Here is a 17,171-nt window from a genome sequence, read left to right as displayed (position 1 = left end):
TGTTCACAAGCAGTATTTCCACAGGACCCAAAACCAAAATGGAAGCCTCCATCATCTGGCTAATTCCTCCCTTTCAAACACCATGTGGTCCTTTTTGCAATAAAGAGATAAAGGAAACTTAGCAAAGGCCTGTCTTTTCTTCTAAAATTCTTTCTACGGACCACAATTCAGAAAAGCAGTTTTAATTCTAAATTAAAAACCATCATTTGCCGTTCAATATTTCTGGAACACATCCCTGGGAAGTCTCCAGATAAGAGCATGACCTCATAGTATGGCACTTCCTATCATCACCATCTGTGACATGAAAATGTCACTGCTACTGGTGTTTTAGACTTTCAAACACTGTCATTTTCTTATAGATAGTGAGGCTGTTCATAACAATGGAAATCTACCTGTTTTCCTGTTAAGATTTTAAAACTCTATATAAACATATTTATGGAAAAGTTCTATAATTAGGCTAGAAATAATGACAGGATAACAGAAGTCAGCTCCCAGCTATTTCAGAATAATCTATTTATGGAAGACACTATTTAAAGAAACTTTAAATGTGTTTCTTCTGCTTTAAAGATGTCCCCATTCAATTTATTAAGTTCTACAAGCCTTTGTTGCCAAAACTAGAGCCCATAAATTCAGCCACAGAAAATTAAGCCACCTAAGTAAGTGAGATTTTTCACTGGAATGAACAATAATATAAAAAGGCAGTATTCCACTGTTTTTACCAACACACAAAAGAAAGAAATCATGTATATTGAAAAGCTATCCTAAGCCAACAAAAATATTTCATGAATGGGGTGGTCAGTGTGAACATCCTGGTTTCTGAATGAGATAGCTCTATTCACTGTATCATTACAGTTTCCTCAGAGAGTGAAACTGCACACACATTCAGAGGTCACTGAATAAACACCCTGCTTCCCCAGCTGTCATTACTACCACTTGCTCACATCACAAAAACATATTTTTATCATTACTTTGACTAAACAGTGGTGTAACATCCCAAAACATACTCTCACTTCAAATAAATTCACATTTAAAAAGGGGAAATTTTTTAAATTTTTTGCTTCATTATTAACTGTTCTCAAAATGAAAAATTCCCATGCTCAGACAGATGCAATTTACAGCTTACCTGTGCTGGACAAAAATTAAGATATTCTTTAATAATTTCTAGCAAGAAATCAGGGTTTAGTTTTTCAAAATATTCAACACCAAGAGGAAGTCCATGCAAAGATGAAAAGTGAGTATCCAGAACGTCATTCAATAAAGCAAAAACTTCTTCTTGTCTCTTATGTTTTTTCATAGCTAGGATTGCACGCAGGAAAGATAATTCCTACAGAAAAGGAAAAAAAACCACACAAAACCCTAAACATTCAGCATATTCCAGATACACTCACCTGTTACAAAATATACATAATTATTAATGTTAGCCACTTCTTCGTTATATTTGGGGATACTCTAAAACATTTACTATGTTGTAAAGGACACTTGATGATTATTCTAACAATTCATTCTTTTAATTTGTGCAAGTACCTTTACATTTGTCTGATCACAAAATCTTGAAAATTCTTAGTATTTGTCACTCCCTGACATTTCAAACTTAACAAAAAAAAACACAGCTAGAAAGTGATGATGCTTTTGCTCTGCAAGCAAACAGCCTGGTTGCAAAGTTAAGCAACACATTAACTTAAACAGAAAAACTGAAACTTAGACTTAAGAGTGCTCCATTCAGAATGCTCTACTCAAGTGACTGAAACATAGAACGTGTAATAGTTAGAAAGCCACAGCTCAGATTGTAATCAAAGTATCTCAGTAAAGAGAGACACCTCCTACCCCAGATTTCCCAATGGACTGTTGAATTTCATTAAGAAACTCCAACTGCTGCTCCGCATCTTCTAATTGCCCTTGTATCAGCTGACAACGGATAATTCCTGTAACAATGGAAAGACTTTATTGCCAATCCATCTTCCTAGTTAAGCACATGCTTTCTTCTCCACAACTAACTTTTCCTCTCCTCAGCCTCTTCATAAAGCAGTGACATGGAAAGAAAGAATGCAGCAAGACTTATGGTAATGCAAATTTTACATACTCCAAAAACCTAGGGTAGATGATACATGATTGATACATTAATTTGCTATAAAGCAGTTTGAAACACTAAATCTTCAGCTGGTTCTGGGCTAAGCAGAAGCGCCATAAAGTCTGGCTTCTAAATCCAGAAGAAGGACAAGAAAGAAAACAACCTCAAGCACACACAAAACCCGCTTCTGCCATTTTAATGGCTTTTAATACTGTTTAAGGCAATGGCACAGTCAAGGAGGAAAAAAATACAGGGAAAAATCTGCCAGACAAATACGACATATTTACACTCCACCTTCTTGACACAAATGGGACTTATTATAGAGTGGGTTTTTTTTGATGTGACACATACATCCAAAGTATGATGTTTTGACTTGATTATGGTTTTCAATCTAACTTGGATAAAACAAGGACATGGACAGCTTATTCTACCATGCCCTTGATTTTCTTATTTTTGTAGTGCCTAAGAGTTCTGTAGTTCTTTGACACTACAAAAACTAAAAAATAAAGTAAATAAAAAACAGCAAAATGTCTGTGCCTACTATTACTTTGAGAGCTCTAATTTAGAACAGAAAAGATTAATTCTTTAGTAAGGAAGACCAAAAGGCATATTCAGTAAGGAGACACTGCTGCCACAAAGAAAAAAAGGCACACAATGAATCTGAAAATACAACCCAGTGCTCCTGTTCTAATAGTTCTAGATTTTCCTAGTACCAGTAATAGGAAAAATTGATCAAAAAACAATGTCTAATAAAAATCAAAAGGAAGCATAACACCTTACCAGTTAGTGCAGAAACACTTGTTTCATCAAGTGTCATAGCAGTCTTGTACCATTTTAGAGCTTCTTTCACATTCCCTTGTAAAATCATCTGGTAGCCAAGTTCAGTTGCAAATTCTGCATTGTCAGATGCCAAATCAAATGCTCTTTGTACTAAGGTTTGTGTATGTTGAAGGATGAGCTGGCTCCGGCCACACTAATGGTAAGAACAATCTTTAAGCCTTAAGCTTTTCTGGGTTTTCAGATTCAGTCAGATAAACATACTGAATATAGCCAGATCAGTAGAGACAATATCATCTCATCTAAAAATAAATTACTCTGTAGTAATTCTATAACAACTATGAAATTAATGGAGGATGGATTCAAACATAAATATACAATACCATACAATAAGAAATAGTTGCTTGAGTGCTTCCTTCCTTTTGATAAATACAGAGACCAAAGAAACCTTCACTTTGAAGGTTATGTGATTAACCTTGTCAGTTTCCTACAGCAGGGAGATGATTGGTAAACATTTGAGTGTTTTTTCACTTTTTCTCACTTAAAAGCAAGCAGTAAAACCATTTTTGCAATGAGATGGTTTAAACATTGTAATTCATGCTGAATACAAGACTTGAAAAATGTAGTTACCAAAGCTACATGAGTTAATCTATTTCAGTTGTCCACAATTTTCTACTTTTTAGTAGAAATTTAACATCATTTTTTGGTAGCAAAAAATACAACAAAACCAGGATATATAGATACCTGTATGCTGCTTAAGAAAAAAAACGTACTCACTGTTCTACTGAAAGCTAAAGCCATTTTACAGAATAGCTCAGAATTACGTGGTTCTAATCTATCCAGTGCTTTAATCAGGTCCTCCAGTCTTGCTGAAGCCTTGGAGAAAAAAGAGGTAATATAATAAATAGTAGAAAGAACTAACAAATTAGGGCAATCAAAGAGTTTGCACTACAAACTACTCACATTTTTACTATGCCTTAGTGTCTTGAAATGTAAATTCAAGATGTTTTCAGGGTGAGGAGCTAGACTTGAGAATTCCTAAGACAATACTTTGGAATAGTAAAGTGATAATACAGCAGACTATGTGTCCTTTATTCATGCTCAAAAAAGGTGAAAGCTTGAGCTAAGTCTGATACAAGATACACATCCCCAAAAGTAAAGCATTTCCAAGTGCTTTTAACATTAGTTTCTCAAAACACCTAAGGGGATTTTCTGGGCATACAATAAGGTAGACAGGTTTTTTTTAATATGGTTTCAGATGCAGGCACCTGAAATCAGTAAATCTAACAGGCCATGATTTTTTTCCGTAGACATGGCTCTTAGTTACATGTGACATTATACTCCAGAATCTTTAATAAACGCTCTACTATGTCCAGCAAGGTTCCTTCCTGGATGGCTTCACTGGGGTCAGCAATTCTTACTACTTCTGCATATTTCCTATGACTGTGAAAAAGACTTAAGTTTGATTGCAAGGAGGCTAATGGCTGAGTTCTTTGCAATGTGTTCACTGAAAATGTGTTAAACAACATAAATAACTTTTCTTCCAGCATTTGAAAACACCTATAATACAAAGAAAACACTTTTTTTGGCTAACTTTCCACTTAAATTATCACAATATTTTTGCATAATGAGAAAAAACAAAATGAAATTTTGGTGCCAATTTAGATCATTTAGATCAACTATTTTAGAACTTCCTGAAAAATGGCACAAGTGCCATAAATACAAAATACATGCATATAGGCCTCTGCACAAAAATGGATCTTGGGAGTAGAAGGAAAAGTAGCATAGAATGTTTAGAGCTGAAAAAAGCCCACTATAATTGGAAAAAAATGGTGAACAAAACATATGTGTAACAATTATGACCTGCTTCCAAAAATCTATCACTACAAGACCTCATTATTTCCCTTATTTCAATTACTAAAATATTTAAAATAATGGAAGGCTTACAATATGAATTTATCGAAACAGCATTTAAACAACCAAGATCACTTTGATGATTCAAATCAACGTGATTCAGTTAACTGTCCAGATCAGATTTCTGTTTGGCTTGACACCTGTTCTCTGGAAAGATGGAGGTTAAAAATTATCTTTTCTCTAGCATCCAGAAAACACCTCAGCAATAAGCTAGAGTAGCTATTTAAATCAGAATAGGTGACTATACCTCCTGCCGATTAGTGCAGCACAGGACCAGCCAGTGTATGTGAGGAGAATACATACAGAACACAGCCTTTGTAGGGACTAGATGCCACATACATCTAGGGTTGTAGTGCTCAACATTCTGTTAATAAGAAGACTCACCTCAGATAGATTTCCTTCCCTGCATAGATGATGCAAGGCCTCCATTCTTAGGGCTTCTAAATTCAGGGGATCTTTCTGCAACAGTCTAAAGCCAAACAAAAGGTGAATGTAAAGAAACCAAACCAAACACTTATTCAATTATCTATTCAATCCTACAACAGGATTATAATAACTTGTAATTCACAGTCATTTTACATCATGGATCTTATTCATGTCTCTTTCAAGAAAGATCCTCTTCCATCCAAAACAAATTCATGTATTGATGTAGCATTCTCACAGATTTGCAAGGCTGGGTTCGAATAAAACTTTATTTACTTGAAAATTATTTTTTTAAAAACTGATGTAACTAATTCAGATTCATTAACAATGAATGGAAACCTACTACTTTTCTTTCAAAGTGTCCTTAGGGTGTAAACACAGCAAGTAGTGGTGTGCTACTTCATACTCAACCTATGTGCCATTTCAATTGTCTGCTCCCAGTCCTGCAAGGCGAGTTGTAGCTTCATTTTCTTTATGAAAGCAGGAATGAAGTTTGGGAAGTTTGCGATTATCTGGTTCACAATTTCCAGAGCTCCTGAGTAATTCTGTCGGACCTCAAAATACTGTGCCTAATGGAAGGAAGAGAAGCCGTATCAAGAGTCTGTACACTCACACAGGTGAGAAGATGCAGAAGTTTTTTCATACAGAAACCAGGAAAAAGAGCTAGAGAGAAAAAAACTCTTTCCTGAAGTAACAGTTTTACCTAAGTATCAACCACAACTACACATATTGCAACAATCAAACAGCAAAGGATGACGTGTAAAGCCTAGTGTGTGCAGTAAGTGCTCTGTAACAAAGGTAACTGCAGTATTTACAACTTACTAGTCAGTTGCAATCAAGAAAAAGACAGATGTAGCTGTAGAAGAAGAGTAAAATTGTTTTATTAGGTTTCAAATACCTTCATATGAAGTATCCCACGATTTTTGGATATTTAACACAATCCAGTGATGAAACATTTTTTCAAGCTCCGAGGTATGTACCACCATGTAAAAACCCACACTCAGCAGGTAACTATTGCTGTTGCCAGAACTAACACTTTCTAACTGTAATGGGTATTCCAAAATAGAAAACTTTCAGAAGTCAAGAATCACAAGTACAAATTAATTCAAGTAGAAATAAATTTAGGACTTAAACCCTGTTTTGCTTTGATGCTTTGAATTTACTTCCCATACTCCAGGTGATTGTATGTGTGCTGTTTTATTTTATCTTTTTAAGACAGAAATGATGCCAACACTGTAGCTTCTGAGAGTCAATTTCTTAAGCCCTAGGGAGATTCTTGTCTGTCTAAACCCTAATTACAGTAACTACATTTGACATATACTCTTAATCTAATTCAATGGTCCACATGCAGCCAAGCACACACACCTAACCAAATACCATTGTGCACACTCTCCTGAACTTCAGTCTTCTAATATTCATTGAACCATTTTTTCTACATTTAGCTTTAAAATACTAAACAAACATCATGTTAATGAGTAACAATGTCTGTACTATAAAGTAACATACTCTTAAACAGAAAATTTGTAAAGAAAAGAATTCATGACACTCCTTTAATTAAATACAGTCACTGATGTTTACATGAGCACAAATGAACACGTGAAACAGACTAATGACAACTTAAAGAGTTTTAACAATATTTTAAAAAATCACACTACAGTGTTTAACTACTGTATTTTAGCATTCGCAATTCTGTAATGTGTATAGGTGTCCCATGCAAAAAGGGAGAAACCACACATTTTTACATTTTCAAGTGTTTTGAAACTCATTTTGTATATATAAATACATTCATAGAAAGGTTTCCTTGTGTGCCCAGAAAAATCATTATCACAGTACACATTTACATGACTGAATTTAATCTTTACCTTTCTTTTTACATCGGTGTCTGAAGAACCACAAAGTACTTACAGGGTCTGTCTGAACTGTATCTCTGTTCCTTGGACAAGCTCATTAAGCACTACTCTTCTCAGCATCCCTCCAATCACTCCACAAGACTAATATGACATTAAGGCAGACTTGAAATAATGAAGTAAACTTACTTTACCAAGCAGTGCAAAAACATCATTGCCTTCCTGCAGTGCCTCATCAAAGTATTTCAGAGCTTTTTTAATGTGAGTTTCTTTCCCACAGGTGAGATCAACCCATGCTTTCAAAATTAACCCCTGTTAAAAAAATACAAATTGGAATTCTTTGCTAACTAGGTAATAGAAAATTGTATTGTAGATACAATAAGCAGACATAACCTAAATAAAGGACTTTGAGTATCTATTTTAATTACTTCAGAGACACAAAATATAGCATAACCTAACATTTAGCAATTTAGTCCAGTGTTAAACTAATCAAACAGTACATTTACTTACAAAATTAGAAAAAAAAATTCAATGGCACCAAACAAGTCTAATATGCTCAGCAGTCAGAACAAAACCTCACAAATGTGATCACATTAGACAGAATATTTTCTGAAAACATTTCAGCAGGATGTTTTAAGATTTTGTTTATATGAGATACCAAGAAACATGCTGGTGCTGAAAAAAGTGAGAAACTTGAGGTTTTTCTTCTACTTTCTGATTAAAAAAAAAAAAAACAAACTTGTATGTGAAAGGCAAAACCCATGACATTTCTGAAATCCTCAAAAGTGTTATTAAAAGAACACCCAAACTTTTAAAAGGTGAAATCTGTCTTTTCATTGAAGAACTTACTACTTGTAATGAACAAAATTTATTTCTCCTATGTGTTCCAAACATTAATTATAGCTTAAGTAAATAATATCTATTTCAAAATGCTGAATTATTCTATCAAATTATAACTGCCATCAAAACGAAAATTTAAAATATAAAATAACACTAGTTCTTTTAGAACATAAAGAACTGGGTCCTCTATTTAAAACTCAAAGGTTAGTAGAAGAGCCATATTTTGTAATTGCTTACAAGCAGGGTCATGATTTTGTTATGCAATGGAAACTGGCCAAACTTTATATACTCAAGCCTTTTTTGAAAGACAGGCAGGTGTTGTACTTCTATAGAAAGGATACATAAACTATCTTATAAAAATAAGTATATACTAAACAAATTCTATTGCACCAAGTTTAAGCACTCTGAATTACCTATCAAAAAATCAGACGTAACATTTAAACATAATTTCATATTGCCAAACTAGAAAAATAACTAAACGTAGGTGAGTTTCCTTGAAATTTAAATGCTTTTAAATAGTTCAGCTGGAAATATTTCATACTAAGCAACATACCCAAAAAAATATTTCCTAACAAAAACTAGCAACCAAAACCAAAGTATTGCTTTAATAAGCACAGTCATAATTATTGCTATTTCACCAAAATAGGAACTTTTTAGGAACTATCATATTATTGCTTTGTGATGTCCTTAATTATTTCTTCGTTAACATAAGTTATTTCTACATTAGTAGAAAAATAATAAATTAGCCAATAAATTAGTTTGTATTTAAAGTAACTACCAATTCAAATTAATAAACACTGTTAGTTTGAAAGCTATCCTGCCTTTAACAACAGCTGAAAATTTATATCCCCAGTCCTAAGGGTATTTTTGAGCCTTCAGATCCAGATGTCTCCCTCTAGTGAGACATCATGCTTATTTTTTTGCTAGGAATAATGAGGCTTGGTATCAAGCAGCAATACTGTTTTAACTCCATATTATTTCAATTTATTGAATTATTTTCATTTATTAAACCATTATTTATTATTTGCTAAGTCAAAATGAATATTAGTCCACAAAAAGACATTATGGGAATTTACTCAGTTGTGTCAAATGAATTTATGACAGTTAAGAAGGAAAGTTCTAGAACACAAAATATTTCAGGACCTGAACCTCCAAACAGCATTAATGCCATCAGTCTAGCTTCACAGTATGCACTGTCCTATTAATCTTTTACATTGAAGAAAGGCAAAAACCAATTACCTCTTTACCACCACCAGAAACTTTGATCATTCTATCAACATATTCACGGGCTTTGTCCTCACGACCAAGATGCCACAAAAACAAGCCAGCATAGTACAGAGCCTGCTGTCCTGCAGTTTTACGTTGTTCCTTCAGCCTTGCATCCAACTCTAGAATAGCATCTCGATCTGAAAAGGTTTTGTTCAGAGTTCTTGTTGATGGACTATCAAGATGTTATGGAAGAGCAGCACACAAGCCAAGGGCTTCCAAAGCAAATGCTGTTTCCTGTACACTGATAAACATGTAGGCAATCCCCCCCAGTTAGCAATATTTCTCAGATACAGATGCAAAAGGCAGAAGAGGGTTCCCACCAGCACGGCTGATGGGGAGGTCCCAGAAGCAGGGAAGTCCCAGATGGTGACTGGTGGTTAGCCAACGTGACTGCCATCTATAAGAAGTGCAGGAAGGAAGATCTGGGAAACCACAGGCCTGTCAGCCTGACCTTGTTGTCAGGGAAGGTCATGGATCACATTACTGAGTGCCATCACACAGCACCTGCAGGACACCCCATGGATCAGGCCCAGCCCGGCACTGGGAAAGGCAGGCCAACCTGATCTCCTGCTGTGACAATGCTGACCCACCTAAGGAATGAGGAAAGGCTCTCACCCTCAAAGAGTCTCAAGATCCACACTAATTTTGCTGTCCTGCAGTATTAATCCTCAGGCACCCAAATAAGAGTGATGCCATTAGTCAGAGCTATTTCACATCAAATTGTTTAACAAACTGTCAGCAGCAGCTATAAATCTGCACACTGAGAAAGATACTGCAGCAATAGTTTAATGACCACACAATGCACCTCATAAACCAACTCTTATTTATGAGAATATAATTCTTAATAAAATCATCCCAGCTTTTAGGTTGGAGAAAGGAATCCCAAAGTTAACAAAATTTGTTTCTCCATTTGTATGGTCAGGATAACTTGAAAGATAGAAGTAGCATGGCTTTAAAGACTCTTCAAGTTGCATTCTGCTCAAAAGCACCAATATCAGACATGAGTGAACAACAATCACAAGAAGCTTGATTCTTTTTTTTTCTTTCAAAGATTTTTCATCGTGGTAGGCAAGTCAGATTTTGTGTGTGCGTGTGTTTAACATTCACTCTTACGCTTCAGTTTTATGGTTTGGTATTTTTGTTTACAATTTGGTAAGCATCACTCAATTCAGTAATAGATCCTATGCCAAATGCAAGGCCAGCGTAAACCTTTTTAACTTAGGCAGAATTAGCCTGTAACTCTCAGGCCCTCACACAGAGCTGATTAAAACATGAAACAGCATGTCTTAAAAGGCATACCTGGATTAGGGCTCTTTTTATGTGCATAAATCAGAGCAATCATTGTACAAAGTGACACCTCCTGTTTGTTTTTAATAGACTCCAACTGTCGAATACTTTCTTGGACATCACCTAGTAAAAAAAAACAAACCACAGAACAAGCTATCATCCTTTTCAAGACGAAGAATATCATCAAACATCAATCAGGACTTAAATTTTCCCTTTTATTTTTTCTTCCATGCTTTTGTTCATTATGCATGTACCCACTTTCAGTTTTTGTGCAAGTCTTTCAAACAGACACAGGAAAGGCTTCTCAATGCAAAGAACTTGAATTAAGTACTAATTCTGTTAATTGTCAGAAAATCATATTTATTGAGCAGGGCATTGAGCAGCTCTTTTTGCTCCTGTTTCTTTATATAAGCAGGATTTCTGCCTTCTCTGTGTGAATACTCTGAATATTAGCAAAATATGTCAAAAAATGAAAATATTCTTCTATAGAAGCATACGGGCGTTTGTGAACAGACACATCCCCTCAAAATCAACACAGTTCCTGGCCTTGCCTTAGCCCTCTCCCATGTTGGTTTACTTTGTTAATATTTCTGACATCCTTGGAATATACATGTTGCTAAAAACCCTTCTCAGAACAGTGTAATTCACACAAATTTACCCCCCGCAGGTATTAGCTATCAGTTTCCCTGAGACAGACAACACAACACAATTAACACAGCTGCTCAGAAGGAAAGCTGCTCAGAAGGTGGGAGACACTAGTGAGTTTTTGATCAAATGCAACATGTCTTTGGGCAGGGCTCAAACTCCCTCCAAGGAACCCGCTTACCCGCCTCATGTTCCTGAAACCATGAAAAATACTTGTAATTTCTCACTTTGGTACGACGCTGTCTAGATCATTTGCATTCAAACTAGGGAGGAGCGGTGACAGATCAGAACACACCGGTGATTTACTCAACACGGAGCACATTCCAACTCCGCAACAGCGCTTTTCCCGCGCAGCGGGCTCGGGGCTGAGCTCCGGGAGGCGAGGGGAGCAGCGCAGCGCCCCGGGTTACCTGCCCTCAGCGTGCCGTAGGCCCGGTAGAAGTGCAGCACGGCGTCCCCGCCCAGCCGCGCCAGCGCCTCGTCCGCCGCGGCCCGGACGTGCTGGAAGAGCCCCTGCTGGCAGTAGTAATTGAGCAGCGCCTGCGGGAAAGCGGCCGCGGGTCACCCGTGCCCCAGGCCTCGGCCCGGGACCGCCCCGGGGACACCGCGCCCAGCGGCCGCCCCACTCCGACCCGGCAGCCTCCATCCCTCCATCCCTCCATCCCTCCATCCTCCTATCCCTCCATCCCTCCAGCCCTCCATCCCCCCAGCCCTCCAGCCCTCCGCCCGGCGGGACGGCGGTGGCGCCCACCTGCTGCACCTCGGCGTCCATGGTTGCTAACCGACCCCAGTGCGGGGGGGCTCCGGAAGGGTGAGGACAGCGCCCAGCCATTGGCTTGGAGGGGAAGGAGGCGGGAGAGACACGGGAAGGAAAACTCGCGGAAGGCGGCGCGGCGGGAGCCCGCGGGGGATCCCGGGGCAGCGGCTCCCGCGCCCTGCGCCCCCTGCCGGAGTGCCGATCGGAAGCTTTGGGAATGTGTGCGTTTCCTTGCTTTTCTGGGCTGAACCTACGGCTAAAGGCCCACACTCCGTGCGTTTAATAATGTAACTGAGCACTTCTAGTTATGTGACACGTCTGTTAGAAATACAATAACAAAAGGGTCACATCAGATAGAGAAACTTCATCTTTTTTCCCCGCCTTTCTTTCCTCATGGAGAATTAGAGTTGCAAAGACTAGTAAAATGCAGGTTTTCCTGTGGAGGTGAAAGCGTCCTCAGCCATCATTTCTATACACCAGAAAGAAAGGTTGCTACAAGAGCATTCCTTTGGAATGGGAGTGCAATTCGTCCCCCAGGAAAGCCGGCAGTGATGCCACCAAGTGCGAGGAGCGGAACCCAAGCTGCACGGAGTTTGTAGGAGCTGCTTGGCTCTTCTGGCAGAGAGGGCTCAGAGTGACCTTTCCTAACAAGCCCATTACAGATGGCATTCCTTTATCACACACTTCTCACCCCAGCATCTGGACAGTGCCAAAGCAGCGCCATGCAATAAGCATACTTGGGTTTCCTTATTGGCCAGGGCAATCCTGTGATTTTCCTGCTCTGTTTAAGTTCTGCTTCACTTGTTCTGAACCAACATTTAGGCCTCTGTAATATTTAAAATCTAATAGAGGTATAAGAAACAAGTTGGGGGGTTTTTACATTCTTTTAAAGCTAACTCTTTAAGACGTATTTTGTCCACATATTAATCTGAAAGTACTTATCTTTTCATTCTGATACTTAGGCATTTTGAATCAAAGTTGTAGACCTCTTTCTTCATCATGCATTTCACAACAATTTTACAGAGAAAAAATTCTCTCCCTTGAAAAAAATTTTAATGAATGTCCAGGAAAATGCTATGAAATTTTATTTCTGCAATAGCTACTAAGTAAGCATACAGATTACAACTGCTCATCAACTTGTTTCATATTAAATTCAGTATTCACCTATGAGTTTGCATGGTAAGTTGTAGGGGAATGCAGAGTGAAATTATGTAAACATTTAAAATTAATATTTTCAGAAATTCACTGCAGCAACTTATAAAGAATAAGATACAGGCCTAATTTCCAGATGCATTTGGGTTTTTTTCCTATTGGTATCCACAAATGGTTGCTTTCAGTGGAGTGCTTCCAGAGAGATTTTTAAAATTACTGAAGACCAATGATTTACTCATTCCAACACCATTTCACCTTTTCCAGAAATGCACTCAAATATGAGATGTACTGTAGCCTGTTTGCGAACAGCACCCAGCAAGAATAAACATTATGGATCTGGTATTTTCTGTCCTCCTTTTGTCTTTGTAAACCCTTGAATGCTCAGTTCTCATTCCTGTCACTGCTCTGAGCCTCCTGGGACACACAGGACAGCTCTTGTATTCCTTGGCTGTGCACCCCACTGCATGGAGCTGCTGTATGAAGTCACCCAGGGCAGAACTGCTGAGACATGCAGAAGCATCAGGCTCGCTGTCTAACACACTAAATAAGAAATTCTTAATTAGTGACTAAAAAAACTAGTCCCAAGGATTTTCTTACATTGAAGAACAGTATAGCTGCTGTAAAGATTTTCAGTATTCTCACATTCTGTGGTTTAAAAGCATTTTTATATGAATGTCAGATAATAAACAAGAAAGGAATGTACAATAAAAAAAAGTAATCTTTATTATTTTGACCATTAATAATGTTCTTTAGCATCAGTTAGGGTAATAGCATTTTCCTGCATGCAGTTCACTAATACAGATTTAGTCAATAATTTTAATAAAAGTAATCTATATTTAATTTTCCTGTGTAAGAAACATAAACTGTCCTGATGGATTGGATTATACAATTTTGCTACTTTCTCTTTGTGAAAAAATATCGTGGACCCTAGATAACATTTAGAACTGTTCTAGTGCAGCATGAATGAAAAAAAATAAATCTGTGAGTAAATATGAGAAAAGATTCAGGCTTCTCTGAAAGGTTGTATCTGAAAACTTATGATGCAGGCACTGCTTAGACATTCAATTTGAACTGTAGACCATTTCCCAACTGCAAATAAAAAACAAAACATAGCTTTTTAGTAAAGTAAATTATGTACTTATTTTGCAGAAATTATTTATATGTTGGCAAATACTGTAAAAAGTAAGATCCTACAGTTACCCATTCACTTTGTTATAGCTTGTTCTCTGGAGTTCTTCTGTGAAAAAGTGCTATGGACTGAAAGTAACAAAAATGTTGTGACATCAACCTGAAGATAAAATTCAGTTCTTGTTTTATGTACATAATGCCGAAAAATAAAATAAAATGATTTTTACAGTATTTATATTTGCTTATAAAATCCTAACATTATTTTCAACAGCTTTAGTAGTTTTCAATGTCTGTACAGTTTGGATATACACTATATGCTTTTCACTGAAAATTCAGAAATGTAAAACAAATAAGCTCCTAAATAGCTGCAAAATATTGCTTAATGGTATGGAGGAATGAGGTCTTTCTGAGTAGTTTATTTCATTTAGCTCTGATGTATGGCTTGCCATGTTTAAGAATCCTGGACAGTCAAAGGAATAGCAGCATAGGCAATATAAACATGCATTGATTGCATCCAAACTATCTATAATGGTAGATAATACGTAATTTTACCTGTTGAATGCTTGCACACTACACTTATTGTGGTACATATTTGATGCAATAAATGTGCTAAAGTCATTATCTGTTTGCTCAAACATGCACCACAGGTTAAAAATTATTTACATAGCAGAGGGCTTTTCATTTATGTGTACAACATCAACCTTACTGAGAGCTGAAGATGGCTAAACAATACTGCAGGATAAAGCAGAACAACTTTATAGAGGGCTCTTTTTGATCAATTTGGTGGGCTGAGGCAGATTCATTTAGTATTTGTATGCAGAAAGACATTTGACAAAGACAAAAATCTGTGACTCTCGACCTAGGAAGAAGTTTGCACCTTCTGAAACTTAATGGTCTGTGCAAAAAGTAAACTATATTTACTGTTCTTGTGAGTTGTAGAGGACCTTACAGGCATACTAAGACTCGTTTGAACATGATACAACATGAATACATTAATTAAGCACCTCAAAATCTGTTATTCCTTTCCAGAAACACTGTGCTAAAAAAAAATCTGTTGTTCTTTGTGACTTAATGTTATTTTCATGCATGATCTATAAGTGCAGCATGCCTTCATGCAAATAATTTCTGTGTGTATATTAGTTGTATAATAGAACACCTGGCCCTTGTACCTGTAAAGGTGTACTTAATTCCCTTCCCCAACAGAAGCCCCATTTACAAAAATAGTCACATATAATAAACAACATATGAATAAAAACAAGATGAATCCACCAACACAGATTTTGTAAAAATATGAAGTATGTGGCAGTTGAAATGCAAACAGTGGATACAGTTACCATATTGTTTTATGCTAAACACACAAATACTCGGTTTCACACCCCTTTAACTGGTCCCTACAGTCTGTGTAGCCATTTTTTCTCTCCTCTTCAGCAGTGTCAGCTGGTAGTGAGAACAGTAACCTCCTGTCAAGGTTGTTTCTTCTTATCACAGTCACTGACAAGGGCTCACTGTCTTTTAATAGGCACTGACCTTTAATGTACAGTATATTTGTAAAAATTTTCAGTTTGGCATAGACCTCCTTCAGGAGTCCTGTTGACACAAACACATGATCCTTACAGGCTATGAACTACTTTGCACATATATGATTTTGCTTGCTATTTGCTCTCATTTCTGACCATCTTTATCTTCCTTTTCATGCTTTTCTTTGACTGGCCTCATTACACGATCATAAGATGGTGGACAAACTGCTGTTGATGCTGTTATATCTGTTTTCTCTGTAAATGAGTTTTCATTTAACTTGTCAATAAGGATTTCATCTTTCAGACCCTGACCAGCCCCACCTTCAGTTTTATTTTTGTTATAGATAAAGGAAGCTTGTTTTACTGTTCGTTTTAAAAGGTGACGTCTGTAAGCACGCTGAATGATGACAGCAGACACCTCCTCCTGCTTTCGTTTCAGTGTGGTTGTAATTGGTTCATAGGAAGCTTTAGAGGGATTGGATGCCATAAAACGATCTTCCATCTGTATTCTGAGGGCGTCCATCTCCCCACTTTCCCCCAATACACGCTTTGTGAAAGCAAACAAGATGTCAAGGCAGTGAATTCTGTCACCGCTCACCATGGGCAGATCCATTGCAATAAGCTGGACTTTGTTAGGTTTGGGTAGATGAAGAGGAGGCTCAAGTGCTGCTGCAAAATCAGACAATTTCTCAAATTCCATGAATTGTGTTGCATCGGGATCAAACTTCTCCCAAACCTCATAGAACATCTCGAAGTCATCCTCACTCAAGGGTTCAGCGCTTTCTTCAGTAGCAACACCGAAGTTCTCCAAAATCACAGCAATGTACATGTTCACCACCACCAGAAAGGATATGATAATGTAGCTGACAAAGAAGAAAATCCCAACAGAAGGGTTGCCACAGTCACCTTTCACAGAGCTCCCTGGATGAGGCTTGTTAGGGTCACAGTCCGGCTCCCCACTGTTGAGAATTGGGGCGAGCAAACCGTCCCAGCCAGCAGACGTGGTGATCTGAAACAGGCAGATCATGCTGTTGCCAAAGGTTTCAAAGTTGAACATGTCATCAATCCCAGCTTCCCTTTTGACGTAGGCAAAGTTGGACATGCCAAATATGGCATAGATGAACATGACCAGGAAGAGCAGCAGCCCAATGTTGAACAAAGCAGGAAGAGACATCATCAAAGCAAAAAGCAGAGTGCGGATTCCCTTGGCGCCTTTAATGAGGCGCAGAATTCGACCGATTCTGGCAAGCCGGATGACTCTGAATAGTGTGGGAGATACAAAGTACTTCTCAATCATCTCAGCTAAGAACATACCTAAAAAAGAAAAAAAAAGAAAATAAGAAAGCTGAGGCACACTACCAGTTATTCTCCATATCACAATAGAAATTTAAAAATGTAGTTTTAAGATTGGCAGTTTCATGTAGTAATTATAGATATTCTGTATATTCCACTTGCATAATTTCTCTTTTAGCAGTTATACGTAATATTTGCAGGTGCAATCAATTCTGGATGATAAATTTTTGATTGTTGGTTTAGCTAAATTACAA

General features: G+C 37.4%; 2 protein-coding genes across 5 annotated transcripts in view; both read right to left on the bottom strand.

Annotated features, from left to right (window-relative positions):
• TTC21B (tetratricopeptide repeat domain 21B) overlaps positions 1-12,484 on the bottom strand; it is a 35,701-nt gene extending 23,217 nt beyond the window's left edge. Inside the window, exons 1-12 of the mRNA XM_066323346.1 lie at positions 12,324-12,484; positions 11,822-12,083; positions 11,481-11,610; positions 10,438-10,548; positions 9,109-9,275; positions 7,219-7,341; positions 5,594-5,751; positions 5,144-5,228; positions 3,623-3,721; positions 2,849-3,041; positions 1,825-1,922; positions 1,124-1,324 (exon numbers count right to left, since the gene is read on the bottom strand). Of these exons, the coding sequence (XP_066179443.1) occupies positions 1,124-1,324; positions 1,825-1,922; positions 2,849-3,041; positions 3,623-3,721; positions 5,144-5,228; positions 5,594-5,751; positions 7,219-7,341; positions 9,109-9,275; positions 10,438-10,548; positions 11,481-11,610; positions 11,822-12,083; positions 12,324-12,484 (1,788 nt within the window). The remainder of the gene's footprint in view (positions 1-1,123; positions 1,325-1,824; positions 1,923-2,848; positions 3,042-3,622; positions 3,722-5,143; positions 5,229-5,593; positions 5,752-7,218; positions 7,342-9,108; positions 9,276-10,437; positions 10,549-11,480; positions 11,611-11,821; positions 12,084-12,323) is intronic.
• A 1,111-nt stretch (positions 12,485-13,595) lies between these two features.
• Positions 13,596-17,171, bottom strand: part of LOC136363539 (sodium channel protein type 1 subunit alpha) — a 63,539-nt gene continuing 59,963 nt past the window's right edge. For all 4 annotated transcript variants that reach the window (XM_066322866.1, XM_066322867.1, XM_066322868.1 and 1 more), the window contains exon 26: positions 13,596-16,938. In XM_066322866.1, coding sequence (XP_066178963.1) covers positions 15,770-16,938 — 1,169 coding nt within the window. In that variant the 3' untranslated portion in view covers positions 13,596-15,769. The remainder of the gene's footprint in view (positions 16,939-17,171) is intronic.

Source organism: Sylvia atricapilla, chromosome 7 (genome assembly GCF_009819655.1).
Source record: "Sylvia atricapilla isolate bSylAtr1 chromosome 7, bSylAtr1.pri, whole genome shotgun sequence".
Taxonomy (NCBI): Eukaryota; Metazoa; Chordata; class Aves; order Passeriformes; family Sylviidae; genus Sylvia; species Sylvia atricapilla.
This window is presented reverse-complemented; position numbering and strand designations above follow the sequence as displayed.